At 40.6% G+C, this 20,577-nt stretch overlaps 1 protein-coding gene across 5 annotated transcripts in view; it reads right to left on the reverse strand.

The window, feature by feature from the left end:
* RAD17 (RAD17 checkpoint clamp loader component) overlaps positions 1-20,575 on the reverse strand; it is a 28,967-nt gene extending 8,392 nt beyond the window's left edge. Inside the window, exons 1-14 of one of the 5 annotated variants that reach the window (XM_048849623.2) lie at positions 20,492-20,575; positions 19,618-19,719; positions 17,410-17,670; positions 16,653-16,736; positions 12,544-12,700; positions 11,152-11,288; positions 8,712-8,764; positions 8,491-8,616; positions 8,331-8,400; positions 7,395-7,506; positions 4,372-4,563; positions 1,169-1,254; positions 823-969; positions 185-331 (exon numbers count right to left, since the gene is read on the reverse strand). In XM_048849623.2, the coding sequence (XP_048705580.1) occupies positions 185-331; positions 823-969; positions 1,169-1,254; positions 4,372-4,563; positions 7,395-7,506; positions 8,331-8,400; positions 8,491-8,616; positions 8,712-8,764; positions 11,152-11,288; positions 12,544-12,700; positions 16,653-16,736; positions 17,410-17,670; positions 19,618-19,662 (1,617 nt within the window). In that variant the 5' untranslated portion in view covers positions 19,663-19,719; positions 20,492-20,575. Of the gene's footprint in view, positions 1-184; positions 332-822; positions 970-1,168; positions 1,255-4,371; positions 4,564-7,394; positions 7,507-8,330; positions 8,401-8,490; positions 8,617-8,711; positions 8,765-11,151; positions 11,289-12,543; positions 12,701-16,652; positions 16,737-17,409; positions 17,671-19,617; positions 19,720-19,990; positions 20,099-20,364 lie in introns of those variants that run through there. The other 4 variants (XM_048849624.2, XM_048849621.2, XM_048849622.2 and 1 more) reach the window with 4 other exon arrangements.
* Positions 20,576-20,577: the final 2 nt, after the last annotated feature.

Consider the following 20,577-nt stretch of genomic DNA (forward strand, 5'->3'; position numbering starts at 1 on the left):
AGTGGGTGAAGGAATAAGCCCCCTAACACATATCTGAAAACTGATTAAAAAAAGTATTCGCATACACTTCTATATTTGTTTAGTATACTGTTTCTAACATGAATAGTCTCATAAACAACACTACAAATCACAGCAGTTACATTTCCAAATTTAAACAAAAGTACCTTAAATGGGAAGTATTTACCTTTTTATTGATTAGGAACCATTGGGGTTTATGAAAAGGCCGAAAACCCATTCCTCCTTGGCAATGGGCAAAAGCTCTAGCAGTATTTGAATGTATCACACCTCTTGTGGCCACAGATGCACTGTATTCTCTGAGTGTAGGTCGTGACTAAAACAAAACATGATATTATGCAAATTGTGAAATTTGCTGAGTCACTGTGGAAGACTATAAAGGTGAGCAAATATTCCTGTAAATTTGCAGCTACTCATCCATGTTTGGAACACTCATTAAAGGATGAAAGCATAAACAGGCTTAGTTATTTCAAGTGAAAGGCATATTCTCTGAACCAATTTTTAAAATGTATTCAACATAAACCGAAAAGGACAGCACGTCAGGCAAGTATTTTGTACACACTATTGTATGTTGTAGGAAATATTATTACAAAGCATACCAAAAATGTGTACAGCTGGTTAACATGTACACATATTTTAGGATGCAGTAACAATTATGCCTACACCCTCGGGAGACAGACTTGAATAGCTATAGATAAACTAAAATGTAAAAACTTATGTTATTTTATTTTACTATACATCAGTAAGAATGCACAGATATGTGGTTGCAGGATATGAAAATTAAGAGTGAAAATGAATCAAACTTACATTCCAGTTACTACAGAGGAAGTCAGCAGTACTCAAGTATTCACTGGCTCTCACAAGATCGTCTATATCAGTGAAAAAATCTACATAGTTTTGGTGAAGATATAAATTAAATAGGTCCCCAGGCATGTGACACTTTTCTACAATATCCTATTTAATTAAAAAAAATAAAAATACACAAATTAGTCTATGTTCTGCACAAAGAGAAGTGTCATGTAATGTTATTAAATACATATATTTTATTTATAATTATATACACACTAAATGACAAAAGTGCTGAGTCCATCAAATTGCATCAATACCAGTAAGTCTTATTAATTGATATCAAATGATTAACAAAGGCCTTTACCTCAGGTTGAACAAGTAAGGTGTCTCTGTCATATTCAGATAGGTGAGAAGGTAACCGAGGAAATTCTGAATCAGATAGAGGTTCTCCTATAAGCAATTTAAATAGTCCCACAGTCTTTAATATTAAACATAGCATTGTTTTTATGTTTGTACTGAACATTAATAAAAAAATGAGGAATAAAATCAAGTCTTATATTTTATATTTAAACTTATGCTGGGAAAGAAGGGGTGGGGGGTAATGCTAGAGATGTATAATGATAATAAGATGCTTATTATCAGCTTATTAGAATACTGAGAATGAAGTCTTATTTTCCTATTGGTTACTGCATTGGTTCTTAATTGCTAGGAAAAGCCTAGAGCAGGGATGGACAAACTTTTTGGCCCAAGGGGCACATCTGGGTGGGGAAATTGCATGCGGAGCCATGAATGTAGGGCTGGGCAGGGGTGCAGTGTGCAGGAAGGGGCAGAGGAGGGGGTGTGGGGAGTACAAGAGGGCTCAGGGAAGGGAGCTGGGGTGGAGGAGAGGATGCAGAGTGCAGGAGGGGGTTCAGGCAGGGGGTTGGGTGCAGGCAGGGTGCAGCAGGGAGGTCAGGGCAGGAGGTTGGGGTGCAGGCTCTGGCTCAGTGCTGCTTACTTGGACCGGCTCCGGGGTGGCAGCAGCGCACAGTGGGGCCAGGGCAGGCTCCCTGCCTGCCTGTGCTGGCCCCGTGCGGCTTCTGGAAGCAGCCAGCACCACATCCCTGTGGCCCCTGCAGAAAGGGGGGGCAGAGGGCTCCACCTGCTGCCCTCACCTGTGGCTACCTCCCCCGAAGCTCCCATTGGCTGCGGTTCCCCATTCCTGGCCAATGGGAGCTGCGAGGGGCGGTTCTACTCGATAACGATCCAAAGCAGATCCACATCAGAGCAGACTGATGCACCTTCATTTTCATCATCTGACTCAGATGCCACCAGCAGAAGGTTGATTTTGACAAAATGCAAAGAAGATAAAGTGAAATTTCTAAAGATAGGTACAGCACTCAACCCAAGGTTTAAGAATCTGAAGTGCTGCCCAAAATCTGAGAGGGACGAGGTGCGGAGCATGCTTTTGGAAGTCTTAGAAAAAGAACACACTGATGTGCAAACTACAGAACCCGAAAGATCAAAAAAGAAAATCAGCCTTCTGCTGGTGGCATCTGACTCAGATGATGAAAATGAACACGCATCGGTCTGCTCTGCTTTGGATAGTTATCGAGCAGAACCCATCAGCAGCATGGACATATTTCCTCTGGAATGGTGGTTGAAGCACGAAGGGACATATGAATTGTTAGCCCATCTGGCAAGTAAATATCTTGCAACTTGTTTGTCTGAGCAACTGGCTGAACAAGAAGTAGGACTGAGTGGACTTGTAGGCTCTGAAGTTTGATGTTTTATTTTTGAGTGCAGTTTTTTTTTGTACAAAATTCTACATTATAAATTCAACTTTAATGATAAAGAGATTGCACTACAGGACATGTATTAAGTGAATTGAAATACACCATCTCTTGTTTTCACAGTGCAAATATTTGCAACAAAAATAAACAAAGTGAGCACTGTATAGTTTGTATTCTGTGTTGTAACTGAAATCAATATATGTGAAAATGTAGAAAACATCCACAAATATTTAAATAAATGGTATTCTATTACCATGTTGTTTAACAGCACAATTAATTATGCAATTATTTTTTAAAAGCTTGACAACCCTCATTATGGGTTAATTGTGATGTCATCAACCACTTGCAGAAAGTATTTTCTGGTCTCCCCATTTTCTAATATTCCCTTTGGACACGGACTTGATTTTCTATGTCTGTACAGCACCTAGCAGAACCGGGCTCTGACCAACTAGATCTCTAGGAGGTACTCCAGTATAAAAGTGTTAAATAAATAACTAAATTATAGCTTTTTAAAAATGGTATGTCAAATCGATCTGTCATGTTCGTAGACAAACTACTCCAAGAGATGAGCAAGTGTCAAAGCTGCTCCCATGAAAGTTAAAGAGGAGCCACCAAGAGTAAAGGAAAGCTACTCTGGCAGCAGGGAACTGTAGTGGGTAGCAACGAAGGAAAGATCATTAAGTGTACAGATCAGAAAAAAAAGTAAGTTTGAGTGAGCCTGCAGGTATGGAAAGCAAAAGCCTCAATAGTAGTAAGGCAGAAAAAGTAACGAGGAGGTAGGGAAAAGGGTAACAGCCCAGAGAAGAACCAGCAAATGTAATCCTTAAAAAGGGAAGGGAAAGGTAGCAGCAATAGTTCGGGAAATAGCAGTGGACTGAAGGTAGCAGGATCCTTCAGTAGGAGCAGGAAAAGATAGGCAGCATTAAGAGGACATGGAGATGCTACAAGGAGCACACCTCCACATCTCATATCACATAGAAAAGTAGTTTTTATATTACAAGGCAACTATCTCATCAGAGTTCTGAAGGCTACACAGCAGTTATCCCTCATGGCTTATGACGACATCTGAATCACTGGATGGAATTATAACCATGTAATCTTAGTATATTCACATAGTAAAGCTTTTCTATTACCAGCAGGAGAGTGAGTTTGTGTGTGTATGGGGGTGGGGGGGATGTGAGAAAACCTGGATCTATGCAGGAAATAGCCCGACTTGATTATGTAAAGAGTTGTCACTTTGGATGGGCTAGCACCAGCAGGAGAGTGAATTTGTGTGGGGGGGTGGAGGGTGAGAAAACCTGGATTTGTGCTGGAAATGGCCCACCTGTTGATCACTTTAGATAAGCTATTACCAGCAGGACAGTGGGGTGGGAGGAGGTATTGTTTCATATTCTCTGTGTGTATATAAAGTCTGCTGCAGTTTCCACGGTATACATCTGATGAAGTGAGCTGTAGCTCACGAAAGCTCATGCTCAAATAAATTGGTTAGTCTCTAAGGTGCCACAAGTACTCCTTTTCTTTTTGCAAATACAGACTAACACGGCTGTTCCTCTGAAACTTTTCTGAAGTGTGCATTATTTACACATTGGATGTGGACAGCCAATGACAGTCCAAGCTATGAGAAACAAATTGCTGTTGGCAACTGCTAACCTCTTTACACTACCACTAATGATTAAACTAACAGTTGAGTTACAGGTAATTCTAAGACATAGTTTTGCAAACCCAGTGACCATCTACAGATCATTAATTGTTTCTTATTTAGACAATGAATAATAGGTAAATAAACTCCTCTTACTTTTGCAGTAAAGTATTTTCCCCAAAGCATGGAAAAGAAAGATGGAGGCATCTTTGCCACCAATAGCTTGTATCTCCTGGTTTTCTAAGGTCTTAGCTTTCTTTTTCTTCTTGGTTCTGGATGCTTCTGTATTACTTTTTAATGTAGAGTTCCCTTTTTTCCTTGACCACAAGTTGTTCTCTGATGAGTACTCTAACAATCAAAGCAACAAAACAACTAGAATAAAGCAGGTATTAACATTAGTGAACTAAAAAGGGAGAGCCCCTGAACCGTCACTTTTTAGAACTATATTAGCCCTCTTATTCATTAAGAGACTGATTTTCATCTTGAAACAAATAAGTCTTCTATTTCACAGATTTTAATGTGTTTCCTATTTATTAATAAGTAACGGACACAAGTACCAAGCTCATTTATTCTGATGGTACATATGCACCTAAGTCATTGTCCTGTTCCACATTTATACTATAGGCTAATACCGAAGTGACAAAATAATTGTTTCAGTGTCAAGATGAAAGCCCCCTCAAAAACTAAGCACTCAAACTTACTCACTCAAGTTTTGAAAAAATGTGCCCAAGTCACCTAGCTTGCTTTTTTAGGTAATTATTTTATAGAAGCTTTCATATATATGAACAAGTACAAAATCCCTCCCAGACACGCTATTTGACATTATCTCCTTATTAACATGTCACAGGAATCATATTTGCGATGGGTCAGTTACATTCCATTCAGTTATCAATATATCATATATATGAATCTTCTATGTAACATCCTAGTCCAACTGGGTGGGGAAAGGGGAGAGAGAGAGACACTGACTGACTGACTCTGTCCTTGCGGTGTGTCTTCCAACAGTCTACTGCTTCTGCAGTGACCCGAACCATAAAAAAAAGGCCCCTTACTCAAATTCTCGAATACTCAAGAGTAACATAGATGATTCAGTTTGGTGACAGGTGAACATTCTATATTCAAACAATAAAGGAGAGCCAGATTTCTATTTATCTATCTGCTGTCCCTTGTCTATTTTTTTCCAGATGTATCAATAACTCCATTCCTATTAGTTCACAAATTTTATTATTCCGATTTTATGGGCATGATCTGTTTTCTGCTACAATAATTTGTTACAGAATTCCTCTTACTGTGGAATTCCTCTTACAAGTGGTGTGCCCCAAGGGTCGGTCCTGGGGCCGGTTTTGTTCAATATCTTCATAAATGATCTGGAGGATGGTGTGGATTGCACTCTCAGCAAATTTGCGGATGATACTAAACTGGGAGGAGTGGTAGATACGCTGGAGGGGAGGGATAGGATACAGAAGGACCTAGACAAATTGGAGGATTGGGCCAAAAGAAATCTGATGAGGTTCAATAAGGATAAGTGCAGGGTCCTGCACTTAGGACGGAAGAACCCAATGCACAGCTACAGACTAGGGACCGAATGGCTAGGCAGCAGTTCTGCGGAAAAGGACCTAGGGGTGACAGTGGACGAGAAGCTGAATATGAGTCAGCAGTGTGCCCTTGTTGCCAAGAAGGCCAATGGCATTTTGGGATGTATAAGTAGGGGCATAGCGAGCAGATCGAGGGACGTGATCGTTCCCCTCTATTCGACATTGGTGAGGCCTCATCTGGAGTACTGTGTCCAGTTTTGGGCCCCACACTTCAAGAAGGATGTGGATAAATTGGAGAGAGTCCAGCGAAGGGCAACAAAAATTATTAGGGGTCTGGAACATATGAGTTATGAGGAGAGGCTGAGGGAGCTGGGATTGTTTAGCCTGCAGAAGAGAAGAATGAGGGGGGATTTGATAGCTGTTTTCAACTACCTGAAAGGGGGTTCCAAAGAGGATGGCTCTAGACTGTTCTCAATGGTAGCAGATGACAGAACGAGGAGTAATGGTCTCAAGTTACAGTGGGGGAGGTTTAGATTGGATATTAGGAAAAACTTTTTCACTATGAGGGTGGTGAAACACTGGAATGCGTTACCTAGGGAGGTGGTAGAATCTCCTTCCTTAGAGGTTTTTAAGGTCAGGCTTGACAAAGCCCTGGCTGGGATGATTTAACTGGGAATTGGTCCTGCTTTGAGCAGGGGGTTGGACTAGATGACCTTCTGGGGTCCCTTCCAACCCTTATATTCTATGATTCTATGAATTCTGGATGCCATGAGGAGTCGAATGTGGAGTTGTAGTTCCTGTAAAGTCACTGAAGGGTTGTTATCTATGTGGTAGAAAGTAGTACATTACTTCCTGGAAGTTCTCTCCTTTAAGTAAATGACATTTAAAATAAAACTTGGAAACCCTTAGCTTTAGTCAGGCCTAGTATTGCCCTCCCTCAGCCAGCAAAAGACTGGACACTGACGGATTATTTGATCACCCTCCGAGCTGGGAGCAGGTAGGGTGGCCAACTTTCTAGTGTGTTAAAACCAGACACAGAACCTCTCCTGCACCCTGCTCTGCCTCTTTTGTTGAGGCCACATCCCCTGCTCCGCCTCTTTCCTTCGAAGCCCTGCCCACTGCTCCTCTTTCCCTCCTCATCGCTTGCTACTCTCTCCATCTCCCTCCCCAGGCCAGTTCAGCAGGACTGTTGGGGTGTGGGGGTGACTGGGAGCTGCGCTCTGTGGGTAGGCAAACATCTGTTTCCAGATGAAGTAGTGTGTAATGAAAGCTTTGCTTGGTAAAAGCAAACAAAAGGAAAACACATCAGGAGTCAGGAAGAAGAAAGAGCATAATAATTTAAAAATCTTAACCCCCACCCCCTTTCCTCCAAAGCTGTGTATTAACTCAAAGTCTAGTTGGCTAATATTAAGAAAAATTCTTGCTCTTATGCTAATATTAAGGTAAGGCATCTAAGACACTCAACCACAGTATTAAAATAATTCCTCCCTCCTATCCCTGCTGGCAATGTGCATCTGGAGAGGGTTTTCTGCAAGGTTGGCATAGTTGGGTTTAAAAAAATAAATAAATAAATAAATAAAAGTCTCTACCACAGAACTGGTTAGATACTATCCTATATTTTTTAGCTAAGTTCTATATATTTACCTTTCAAAGACGAAAACTGAAGACTGTTTATTGCACTTCGAATATCACCTGAACAGCCTTTACAAATCAATTCTAAAGAGGTTTTATCAGGGACAGCAAATTTTTCTCCATTCTAAAAGATAAAAGCAAAAATAATTGCAAAAACAACTTTCAAATTTTTACTGCATACTGTGGCAAAATACCTTGTTCGCCTCAGTAGGCTCAGTCCTTTTTAGCCTTGGAGACTCAGGTTTGTGGCAAGGCGAATCCTTATAGGTGGCACAGGGTCCTGCTACTCCTCTCCTCAGTCAGTCCCTTGTGCTTGTTTTCCTTCCCTTTTGGGGAGCAAGTGCAGCCTCCCTACTAGGAAGGTCTGGTATCTTGCTGCAAACAGCCTACTGGCAACTTCCCTGCTCCCCCCCTCCTACCACCCAGGGGAGGGTTTAAAAAGGTCCCAAGTAGTTGGAGTCAGCTGAACTTAATTGGTTCCCTAGCAACCCCTTTTCCAGCTGAACCTTATTGCCCCTTGGTTCTCTCTCTCTTCAGTGGATAGGGAGGGGCCTTTTAATCCCCTGGGACTAATTACTACCCCTCTTTTGTAGCTGTTTGTCCTGGGTTTACCACAATACCCATAGCCTACTATTACTGCCAGCGTGGAGTCCATCTGCAATATCACCACTGTGAAAATAATTTGCTTCATATGCTTTAGCAGGTGCTTTTTGTAGCATACAGAAGAATTTTCAAAAGTCACCTCAGGAATTAGACCAGACCCCTCTCTACGAATCCAGAGTCACTACTTTTGGCAAACAAGCCACTTCTGAAAGCTTGATCCCCGGATTACAAGAAAACAGGCCTGAAACCACAACATGATCAAAAACTAATATTCTAGATTTAACAGCCTGCAATGTTTTGCTGTGATCCTAGCACCATGTGGAAGTCAAGCAGTTGATGCCTTACCATACTTGCTTCTGCTGTAGCTATTCGATTAAGAACTTTCATCATCATTGTTGGAGCCACAGGGTTAAAACTATCAAATTCAATAAGAAAAAATTTTCATTAAACTATTGCTTCTATACTTAACCTTCTGGTCAATTTTATGCAGTGAATGATCTCTTACCTAATACTAGATATACACAGTTCTTCCTGAATTTCCTTTGGAAATAATAACTTTTGGTTGCTATCTCCACTCAGACTGTCTGAGATTATAAATACAAGGGGACATCTACTTGTCCGCACAAACCTCCTAAAACACAAAATAAGCATAACAAGGGTCACAAACTCTGGTTTACTGGCAGTTGTTAAGAATTTTAGCCCATAAGCAGATTACTTACAACTCACCTCAGAATTTCGTGTAAACTGTCACGGTCACGATAAAACTGGTTAGGCATATCCTATTGAAAACAAATGAAGTATTGTAATTCAAGTGTATCTGTTCTCTGCTAGTGGACTGAAAGTTAAAGCCCTCTATGAAAACAGAGTTTTTCTCCAATCCACACTGGCTTCAAGCAAAATTCAACATGTGGTCAGATAAGCTGCGTAAATGTCTAGTTAAATAATTTTTCAAATAAACTTAATATAGGAACAGAGCAGCAGAAGAAAAAGGACACAGAACCACTATTATGGATTAAGAGGCCTGAAAATTTCCCTGCTTTCCAAAAAAATGTTTTCTTGGTTTTTTTTTTTTTAAATTAGGAATTCAAATTCTGTCTACTTTGTTTATCCTGGAGATTATGGAGAACTGGAGAACTAGAGAACTAGGAGACTTATGAGCTCAGAATGATCATTCCAGAGAAACATGATTGACAAGGGGTGATTTTCATTCAGATTGTTTAAAATGGATTAAAATAGGTGTTAAACAAAAATGGTTGAACAAATAATTGGAAGAAAAGACTATTCTCCTGGCCCCTTCTAGTGAGGACAGTGAAAGATCCACACTCACATGTCTTAGCCCTCCAAGAACGTCCCACAACAAAACAAGGAAGACTAGACTTTACATCCTTGATATTTCTAAGGAGAAAACCAAGCAGAATTAAAGCATTTTAAAAAACAAATCTTTCAGGCTCTCTTTATACATCACAAAACAGCAAAAAGAGGGTACAACCACAAATAATTTCACTTTTCAGGCTACCTTTAAAGTTATATATGGGAACCGAGTGTGAGTGCTGCTCTTCAACATTGTCTTGAGCTATCCCTTGGTAGCACACTCACTCCCTTCTATGGCCAGAGGTTAAAGCAATTTCTGCCTTCCAATCAACTCACATGGGTATAGCTAAAGCCACTTATACAGCTTCAAGGAAGACTGCAGAACTCTGGTCTGCGATACAAAACCCTTTGGAAACATAGTATCCGTTTAATATCATGTTCACATAAATGATCATGAATCTCAGCTTTCAATAGCACCCTTTTGCCACCTTTGACTCGCTCCTCAAACCCACGCCTCCTCATACCTCCACTTTTCTCTGCATGGGATCTCAATTTCTTCCAAGAGGAAACTGGTAAATATGAAGTAACTTTCTCCATCCCTTCATCGTATCTTTCCTTTCCCTCCTATGACCAGAAGTTAGTTGTCTACTTTCCTCCTCTAACCCCTCAATTTGCCCCATTCCATTTGCTGATCTCCCTTACACCATCCACTCTCACCCCCCCCTTACTTTTCTCCTTAACCTCTCCCCCCTCTGGCTCTTTCCCTCTAGATTTCTGTGGGGGTTCCATACACATCTGTCCTTGGTCCCGGTCTCTTCCCTGTACACCTTTTCTCTTGATAATCTCATTGCGAACACAAATTCAACTCAACTCTTTCTCTAGGCTTACCACTCAGTTTTACCTCTCTACCCTAACTAAAATCTCAGCCTGTCTCTTTAACATCTCCTTACAGATGTTTACCCATCAACTTCAAGATCAACATATCTAAAACAGAACTCTTTAATCTTCCCCTCCCCAAAGTCCTCTCTGCTACCTTCTTTCTCAATTACTGCGGACAACACCACCATTTTGCCTGTCACTCTGGCCTATAATCTCATCATAACCTATCATGTCCACCCATATAGCTAAAACTGTCATCCAGGTGCTCATCTCCTAACTTGATTACTGCAATATATTTTATATTGACCTTCACAAATACAATTTTGCCCCACTCATATCCATTCAGAACGCTGCGGCAAAGATCATTTTCCTATCTTGCTGCTTTGACCATGTCTCCTCTCTCTTTATATCCCTCCACTAGCTCCTTTCTCTCTATTGTATCAAAGATAAGCTACTTGTCTTTATTTTCAAGGCTCTGATAGCCTATCCCTATCCTACATATCATCTCATATTCACTGTCAACACGTTGACTCCTGCCCTTCAATTGGCCAGTGATGTCAGCCTCCATCACCCTTTGTTAAATTTTCAAACAAGCAGCTTTGTGCTTCCTCCTGTGCTGCCCCTCGTGCTCGGGAGAAGCTCCCATAAACATCCACAAAGCTCCCTCATTATCCTCCTTCATCCTCTCTGCTGCGATATCTACAAAAACATGACAATGGTTAGGATACTAATTGTGCTGGGACCACAACCTTTCACCCTGACCAATGCTGTTTCAGTGTTTCTTTGTACTGTCTGTATTGAATTATCTTTTATCTCCTGTCCTATACTTAGAACGTAAACTCTCTGGGGTAAGGGAGTGTCTTTTTTTGTCCTTTGTTTGTCCTCTAGCACCTAGCACAAGGAGATCCTGGTCCATCATGAGGGCCTCTAGGTGCTATGGTAATACAAGTAAATAATTTCAAGAGTTTTTACTTACTTCAATGAGAATAAGTTTATCAGCTGCCTCTGTGGATTCCCCTAGCATTTGAAGTTTGTTATACTTATTTGCTCTTAACAGAAAGTCTTGAAAGAGAGTAGTCTGGGCCTGACTGGGAAGCATCTGAAAACTTGATTCTGGAAAAGGAAAATGCATGAAAATTTTTTTACCATATTATATCAAATATTATAAATTCATACAAGAGCCATCATATCCCCTTGATATTTTCTGTTAATGACTATTTAACAGTCTACTGTCAAATATATGCCAAATCTCTTTTTAAAGAATAAAGTTGACTCCAGTGCAACGGGTCTGCCAAAGGCCCTCTGATACATTTAAGTCTCAGGGCTTGGCTACACTTGCGAGTTAGAGTGCACTAAGGCAGCACCAGATGCCCTAGCTCACTACCCGTCCACACTGGCAAGGCACATAGAGCGCTCTGACTCCACGGCTAGAGCGCTCCTGGTACTCCACCTCGGCAAGAAGATTAACGCTTGTTGCGTACTGGCTGAAATGCCCAGGTGTCAGCGTGAACGAGGTGTTGCATTACTGCACTCTGATCAGCCTCCGGAAATGTCCCATAATCCCCTTAAGTCAAGTGGCCACTCTTCTCATTGTTTTAAGCTCGCTGTAGGAATGCGGATATGCCCTTTGAAAGCTCCATTTCTGATAGCCGGCATGCTTATCTGCTCTGAGACAAAGCAACCATTACTGTGGAATGCTGTGAGAGAGAGAGGGGAGGTGGGGTTTGCTGCTGTCTGAACTTACAAGACAGCATGCTGACATGCTCTCAGCCCCCCCAAACCCCACTCTCTCTCCCCCCACATACACACAACACACTCCCTGTCACACTCCACCCCACCCCTCCCATTTGAAAAGCATATTGCAGGCACTTGCATGCTGGGATAGCTACCACATGCATTGCTCTCTGTGGCCACTGCAAGAGCTGCTAATGTGGCCACGCCAGTGCGCTTGTAGCTGTCAGTGTGGACAGATTGCAGCACTTTCCCTACTGCGCTCTACAAAGGCTGGTTTAACTCAAAGCGCTCTACATCTGCAAGTGTAGCCATGCCCTCACTTAGAGGGCTTACATGGTGCTAAGGACATTATACAGGCCCTCCATATGGAAGTGAATTTCACCCACCAGCTGAACAGACCTTTTAAAAAAAATAAAAATCACATTTCAAACAAAAACTAAAAAACAGAACGTTGCATTTTGGCCTTAATTTGACGTTGCACATCAAACAAATATATAAAAATCTTTTTGCCAAGCATGTTTTTTAGCATGAAATCTCTCAGAAAGAAATTTAAAGTTATTCCTTATTTAATGGTTCTGAGGTATTAAAAATTTTTACAGTTAAGAAACTATAAAAATAATTGGGGGGAAATTACCATAGTTAAAAGCGTCCTTGAAGTCTTCTTTCCTAAAGTCTAGAGATATTGGATTGGTCCATTCTTGCACCTGAACATGAAGTTCCTTAGCTAATATTTGTATAGTTACAGACTTTCCACAACCGGGGGGTCCAGTTAACACTAAAACAGAGCCACCCTGTAACAAATAGAGCACTATAAGCCAAGACTCAAATGTGACAGAGGAGAAATGTTGGGTTAAGGTTTCTATTCTTTTGAAGTATTGTATCACTGCTTTATTAAAAACCTGATTTTTAAAATGGGAAAAGGTTAGTTTTATACACACTGCATGCAATATTTAAGCCTCAATTCTACATGGAGATCCACTCTCAAAGTCAAAAGGACTCCTCATGGGTACACCAGGGATGCTAAAGGATCCCAATGCAGAGCCTAAGTAGATCTGGCCACGTCAGTAAAGGTTCTAACACGAATGACAAAAAACCCAACCCAACACACCAATTTTAAATTGTTTTACCTTATGTAGGCCAAGTATAGAATTAAAGTTAACTTAAGTTTGGTTAAGGAAATGTGTGTATTGTAAAGAAAGACCCTGACTAGCAAGTAGAAGGAATGTCTTGAAAATAAAGAAGCAATCAGGCCAGAAGGAATAAAATAGGGAGGACGTCTCTGGTTCAACAAATAACTAATGAGCTAAGGGGAAATTTCTAAAAAGAAGGCCTCTGACCGCCAAGGGTGACTGCAGATGATTTTAAAATCACAGAAAGAGAATGTGTTTTAAAATGAGCCAACACGGCCCTTACCCAACTCTCACACCAGTGTTAAAGCCCACATAATCCCAGGTGCAATAGAAAAACTGTTTCACACCCAGAAGATGGGGAGGAAAGGCCTTGAGGGAAAAAGGAGATTCTATATCTTACCCGGATTAATACTGGAAATAAGGGTGAACGATCTCCAATTGGTTTTTAGCTGAAGTCAGTAATTGGCAATGACATCACTCGTTTGTTAGAGAGTATAAAAAGTAAACTCTTAAAGAGTTCATTGCTAATACCTGCTTCCCCCTATTGGAGCCAACCAATATGGGTCTAAACACGCAGGGTTTAGCCCATTTGTAAATATCTTCATCAAATGCATATAAATGTTTTGTTACTGTTTAGATGTAAAAAGAAAAGGAGTACTTGTGGCACCTTAGAGACTAACCAATTTATTTGAGCATGAGCTTTCGTGAGCTACAGCTCACTTCATCGGATGCATACCGTGGAAACTGCAGCAGACTTTATATACACACACAGAGAATATGAAACAATACCTCCTCCTGGGGTGGGAGGAGGTATTGTTTCATATTCTCTGTGTGTATATAAAGAAGGAGGAAAGACCTGCCGCAGGCGTGCTGCCGGAAGGGAAGACCTGCTGCAGTTGTGCAGAGCTGCCGCCGAAGGAAAAAAAACGGCAGAGTGCCATCTGGCAGTGCTCCTCCTGCCGCGCACCCCATGGGATCCTCCGGCGTACCCCTTAAGGTGCGCGCACCCCACTTTGGAGACCACTGATCTAAAGTATTTATAACTGGCAAAGGCAGATTACCAGACTAGTTGAACCACTGGTCTGATATGACAAATTTTATAGTCCTATTTTCAGTGTTAAAAATATTTTTGTCAAGTTAATGTTCTAATAATATATTGGTACAGCACTGATCTAGTGAACTGGAGACTCAGGCACTCAGTTTCCACCTTGTGAAGACTATCAGTAAGTATTTGTATGCATGTGCCTGTTATCTCTCAATGATCTGACTCACACTTGGTGAATATACAAAGCTACATAATTAGTGGACAGAGGAGAAGTGACAATTTATCATAAATATATTCTATGTATTTTTCTCTGGATTGTGATGGTAAGAAAAGAGGTGTGGACTTGCCATTTTAAAACACTGAGCAAAATGGCCCATAGTTACGGAATCTGAAAGTTCATATCCCTTGTAGCACTTCACCATAGATAAAATGTGAAATAATTCTGAAAAATAAAATTATAATCTACATTATAACACCCATTGTTCGCAATACTATTTTGCTAATAAGAGATACAATTTGAGACCCCCGCAATAGGATGCTGCACACCAGTCCTGCTTTAAAATGGGCCTTCACAGAAAAATCTTAAAAATGCAATAGAAAATGACCTAGTAGAGGCCCAGTCCTCCATTCCATGAACTACCAAAACTCCCTTTTGGCTTCAATGGGAATGTTGGGTGTACAAAGAAAACAGGATAGGGCCTTTTTCAGGTTCTCTAGAGACCATCCCTTTGACCATGTCAAATTGTTCCCCTGCTGTATCTGTGTCTAGGGCTCATCCAGTTTAGTATTAAACATTTCATTTTGAGATTTCCTCTAAGGCAACGGTAGAACATTTATAATTTGGTTCTTTTCTGAAAAATGATCAGAAACAACATCTGGGGTTACATGTTAATTGTGTCTCAATGATTCTTCATCAGTGTTTTCAGTTTATGAAGAAAAGCCATCCTTTTACAAGTACGAGTACCAGTTCTACAAAATCAATCTGCCATTATATAATTCAAGCTTAGTTCCTGCACACTAACATATTGTCAACAGAAGTTCTGCAGAATAAATTAGGATTTCCATGACACCTGTGCAACCCCATTACTTTTAATGGGATTGTACAGGTGTAAACTGACCAGAAGTTAGTAAATAATTCTGTTGAAGGAGAAATAGAATCCAGTTCTTGTTTCTCCTACGGATACAGACTCTGAAGGGATATAAGAATAAGTAAGTTTGAAAAGTAAAGCTCTCGCCTACATTGTTAGAATAATTTTATATGATATTAAAATGTGAACACAGTCCTTTCAATATTAAAATAGAATCCGAACTACCTTGTGCATTATATTAAACTTCCAAGATATTCAGTTTTCAACAAGACAAGCATTTCTGAGCATCTGTACACAGCAGTTTAAAATAGAAGTTATATTTTCAAATGAGTGTCATTGTTTGTGGTAGCCTATTTCCCCTTGTTTTTTCCTACCCCCCCTCAGACGTTCTGGTTAAACTTGGATTTATGCTGGAAATGGCCCACCTTGATTATCATACACATTGTAAGGAAAGTGGTCAGTTTGGATGAGCTATTACCAGCAGGAGAGTGAGTTTGTGTGTGTGTGTGTGTTTTGCGGGGGTGGGGGGGCGAGAAAACCTGGATTTGTGCTGGAAATGGCCCACTTTGATTATCATACACATTGTAAAGAGAAAAGGAGTACTTGTGGCACCTTAGAGACTAACCAATTTATTTGAGCGTAAGCTTTCGTGAGCTACACAAGTGAGCTGTAGCTCATGAAAGCTTATGCTCAAATAAAGTGGTTAGTCTCTAAGGTGCCACAAGTACTCCTTTTCTTTTTGCGAATACAGACTAACACGGCTGTTACTCTGAAACCATTGTAAAGAGAATGGTCACTTTGGATGGGCTATTACCAGCAGGAGAGTGAGTTTGTGTGTGTGGGGGGGGGGGGGGGGGGGAGGGTGAGAAAACCTGGATTTGTGCTGGAAATGGCCCAACTTGATTATCATACACATTGTAAGGAGAGTGATCACTTTAGATAAGCTATCACCAGCAGGAGAGTGGGGTGGGAGGAGGTATTGTTTCATGGTCTCTGTGTATATAATGTCTTCTGCAGTTTCCACAGTATGCATCCAATTAAGTGAGCTTGTAGCTCACGAAAGCTTATGCTCAAATAAATTGGTTAGTCTCTAACGTGCCACAAGTACTCCTTTTCTTATTGTTTGTGGTGTCATGCTTGTCTCACAATGAGCTCCTTCAGATTGCAGTGATCTGTCACATGGGTCCATTTTTTCTTTAAATGTATAAACACAGTGTCTCCCAAACAAAATACAGAGGCTCTCTCTTACTTCAAACCCCATTAAGCCAATTTTGGATTTGTCTTCAGCTGTGCATTAAGACACATCCTGTTTATCCAAATGAATCCCATGAACCCCACATAATTCATTCTATTTCAGTGACGTGGAGTCTATATAAGCTATAAAAGGTCTGTAGTGTCATTTGTATGATTACTTGCAAGTTTAACTTCTTACAACTTAAATAAAATAAAATAAATTTAAAAAAGAAAATTTATGGACTACCTGCTTTGGCTCCCTTTGAAATATTTGAGCTTTTAACCAGCTTTCAACTTCTTCAATCTTCTTCTTATGTACAGCAAGCTCATTCTAGAATGATGAGAGAGGATATAAGAAATACATATAAGCTCTGATTTATTAACTTTTATTGATACAGTTCAAGAATAGTACTTATGTTGCTAAAAATGCCAAACAGTGCTTACATACGAGAATGACCTAGCCACCCTTAACAATTTAAATACATCCTAAGCACAGCAATTGAAAGTAACCCATCACAAATCCCCTCCTTTAACTCCAATTCCCCACCAGTTTTCCAAATGCCAAGAATCAAAGATGAGCCCTGAAACAATCCCTGAAGTACAGTTGTTTATTATTTACATACATACCAACAAAGCCATTTCAGAGGTGGATTATTTTAAAAGCATAAGAATGTTAATTTACTACTCCACAGTAGTTCATACCACAAGGTTCTTCATTTCGAGAGTAATAGGTAATACACACACTAACATATTTGAAATGCATCAGTAAAAATGCAAGTTCTGTGGATAAATAGCTGTGAAAACCTGAGTTTGTTCAAGGTCTTCTCTACAGATAGTTGGCACAGTCAACTAATAATTCAGATTTTACAGTGATGCAAGACAATCTAAAATTTAGAAACTGCACTCTGGGTAGGACTAGTTTGCAGAAATAGAACAATTCATAATTTACACAAAAATGATTTTATGTCCCTTACCACATCTAACATTTAGAATACTTCTCATACCTGTGTTCCTGGTTTGTATTTATCCACCCATGGTTCATTTTGAGACTGGCTTTGATTTTGTTTAGAGTGATCACAAATTGAAGATGACTTTCCCTTGATTCTGGCCAGAACCTTATTCTTGTTACTTTCTGGCACAGAGGAATGATCTTTTCTCTTCTGATGCTGATTAGCCTCCCCAGATGACTTCACAAGAAGGGTACTAGATGAAGTATTTGTATTCCCAAAGAAATCATCAAATGAAGATGCCACCCAATCTGTTACCTGACAAAACACAAATTTGTGAAGGTTAATGCCAGACAGTTTTTCACTTCTTTTTTGCTCTATATTCAGCTGCAGTTGACTCTGAATAACTTGGCATTATCTATCAAATACATACATTTACATCTTGAATATTTTCAGTAACAACCAATCATTTTCCCTTATGAAAATATAATGAAATGCCATATTTGAAGAGTAAGCTTGAATGCTTGTCTCTCACTAACAGAAGTTGGTCCAAAAGATAGTATCTCATTCAACTTGTCCCTTTAATATTTGAAAAGAAGCTCTTAGAAGTCCTTAGGAGGTACTGATAATTATAAACAAATGTTCGCTTGCTCACCACTAACTGAAGTTCTACAATGAAAGCCTCTTATGCACCACAAGAAGCTTGACCTAAATTCCGTGGCAAGGACATTGTATCATCGCACTCTTGTGGAGCACATGGGAAATTCTGAAGCAGCTTCCTTTATTAAGTAAAAAGCCAAGGTTTAGAATGAGTTAAAAATGAAATAACAAAGAACACAATAGCCTCTTCAGTATTTTTATGTTATTCAATGTATTTAACATTGCCTCTATATTTTGAATGTTTGATATGCTGCACATTTTTGTATTTACAATGCACAAATTTAAGTGTGTGCGTGTGTGTGCGCGCATGCGCAGCAGAAACAGGTTTTGGCAGCTCAGTAGAAAACAGTTGGGCTTCGATAAAGGGAGAGATATGGAAACTGATTTTGGATTGTGGGTCACGCACATTTACCAGAAGTTTCTCCTACAGTGATGATCAGTAATGAAATAGCTAACAAAGCTAACATTAAAATGTTTATCTTTAGGTTTCAGATTTAATAGCCCGTTGACACAGGTGGGGAAGTTTATATAACTCAGAGCTCTTTTTCAAACTGTATGTACACTCAACGACAACACTGCACAGTTTACATTCTGTCCACATTTTCAAGGTTATCTTCACAACCGCTGGGCTAGAACCATTTTTTAAAATGAAAATTTAGATTCTAAAGAACAATTCTGTGGAATCCATCACATGTTCTATAGCTGCACAATACACAGAGCCCTGCCTGAAAGAACCTAATAAGAATTAATTAAATCAATATTATCCCCATCAAGAGGGTTCGTGCATACTCAGTACTCTGCACACTTTTTACAAAACCGACACATATTTGCAGAGGGCTTAAAAATGTTCCACTGAGTGAAAGGGGTACCATCAACTGGAAAAAGAAAATCAGACTTGATTTTAAGCTTCAAGTAGTTTTTAATCACACAAGTAACATCTAAGATTACCAGAACTGATTTTTTTTCCCCCAGATAAATTTGTGCACTCGACAGCATTGTGTGAATTAAGTCAGTAATCTCTTTGATTCATGTGGATTTTTCACTCTGCATCAGTGAGAGGAAAAAACCTTTTTGTATAGGAAAATGTGACTGGATAACAAATACTGGCACAGAGATTAAGGAGCACTTGCAGTACTTGGAAGTACTTTAAATTATTATTATTATTATTATTTTTAAGGCTAGCTTTCAAATTGGTTTCCTTTAAATGGCTCACTTTAAGCCACAATGATGGCAAAAGCAATATTCAGGTATAAAAAATATGATACAAAGCAATCAGTACTTAAACTGACCTCAGATTTAACACAAACTGTCATATAGTATGAAAAACAAATTAAACCATTCCAAGAGAACACTGTAATTACACTCAGCATAAAAACAAGGAACACAGGAAAAAAGGCAAAAGATTATTTGCACTTTCGCCTTCATTTAAGTTTCTAATTAATATATAAGGGTAGAAATGGCTTATTGCTATATCATAAAATTATATTTAATTACACACACTTGTACCAAGATGTGCTTGTGCTGTAGCAAGATTAAAGCTCCAATTTACACACATAATCCAAAACAATTTATTTTAAAAAATATTTTTAATTATCAATCACCTACTTTAGTTGGCACTATCTTTCTTCTAGAAGAATTTTTTGACATCATCAACCTTTATCATTCCCATCCGCAGTGTATGACCACGTTAAAGAAAGTGACCTGAAACTGAAAGGTGGTGGAACAGACCTTAAGAATAATCCTTTCCTTCCTGAGGAAAAGAATCTAAACCATTTGTAGCCATTAAAGATTAACTAGTCTTCTAACTGAAACTATGTGAATTACTAAGTGATATTTAAATAAATGTATATGCAAATACAAGGTTAAAAATACATCCTATCTGCTCTACAAAGGAGACGGGGGAGGGCGAGGGCGGTTACAACCCAGCTGTAGTGTGGGCGGGACTGGGTTGCAACCCTGTAACTGGGTTATGCCCTACCTTGCCCAAGGGCAGTGACCCGGTTACAGAGGCACCCAGCGTAAAGCTTTCCCTGGCACTGGCTGGAACAGTGTCCGGGCACAGTCTGGCTGTCGATACCAGCTCCCCTGACTCGCTTGTCGCTGTAGCGTACACGGGCCCATCCGTGGCTAATCAGGGGCCCCGCCTGCACCAGGCGAGGGGCCCAATCCCGGTAAACTCAGAGCCCCCTCCCCGTTGCTGTCACGGTCCCAGGCGGGCGCTGGGGCGGGCGAGCTGACAGAATTGTTTCTTCTCCCCCTGTAGTCGGGTCCCGCCGCAGGGCTCGGGCGGAGATCGAGATCCCCCTCCCGGGGCCCGGCACGAGCGACCGCGGGACCCTGCAGCACAAACACCTGGGCACAGCGCGCTTCGGCCGCCGGACCACCCGCTTCCAGCGAGGGGGAGGCACCGGGCAGGACTGGGGCGCGCAGCCGCCGAGGCCTCTCCTTAGCGGAGAAGAGCGACGCAGGGGAAACCGACCCAGCCTTCTACAGCCGCAGGGACCTCCCACGCTCCGCGGCACTTAGCTGCCCGCACAGCGCCTGCCCCGCACCCGGGCCAAAGGG

The sequence above is a fragment of the Caretta caretta genome, chromosome 5 (assembly GCF_965140235.1).
Source record: "Caretta caretta isolate rCarCar2 chromosome 5, rCarCar1.hap1, whole genome shotgun sequence".
Taxonomy (NCBI): Eukaryota; Metazoa; Chordata; order Testudines; family Cheloniidae; genus Caretta; species Caretta caretta.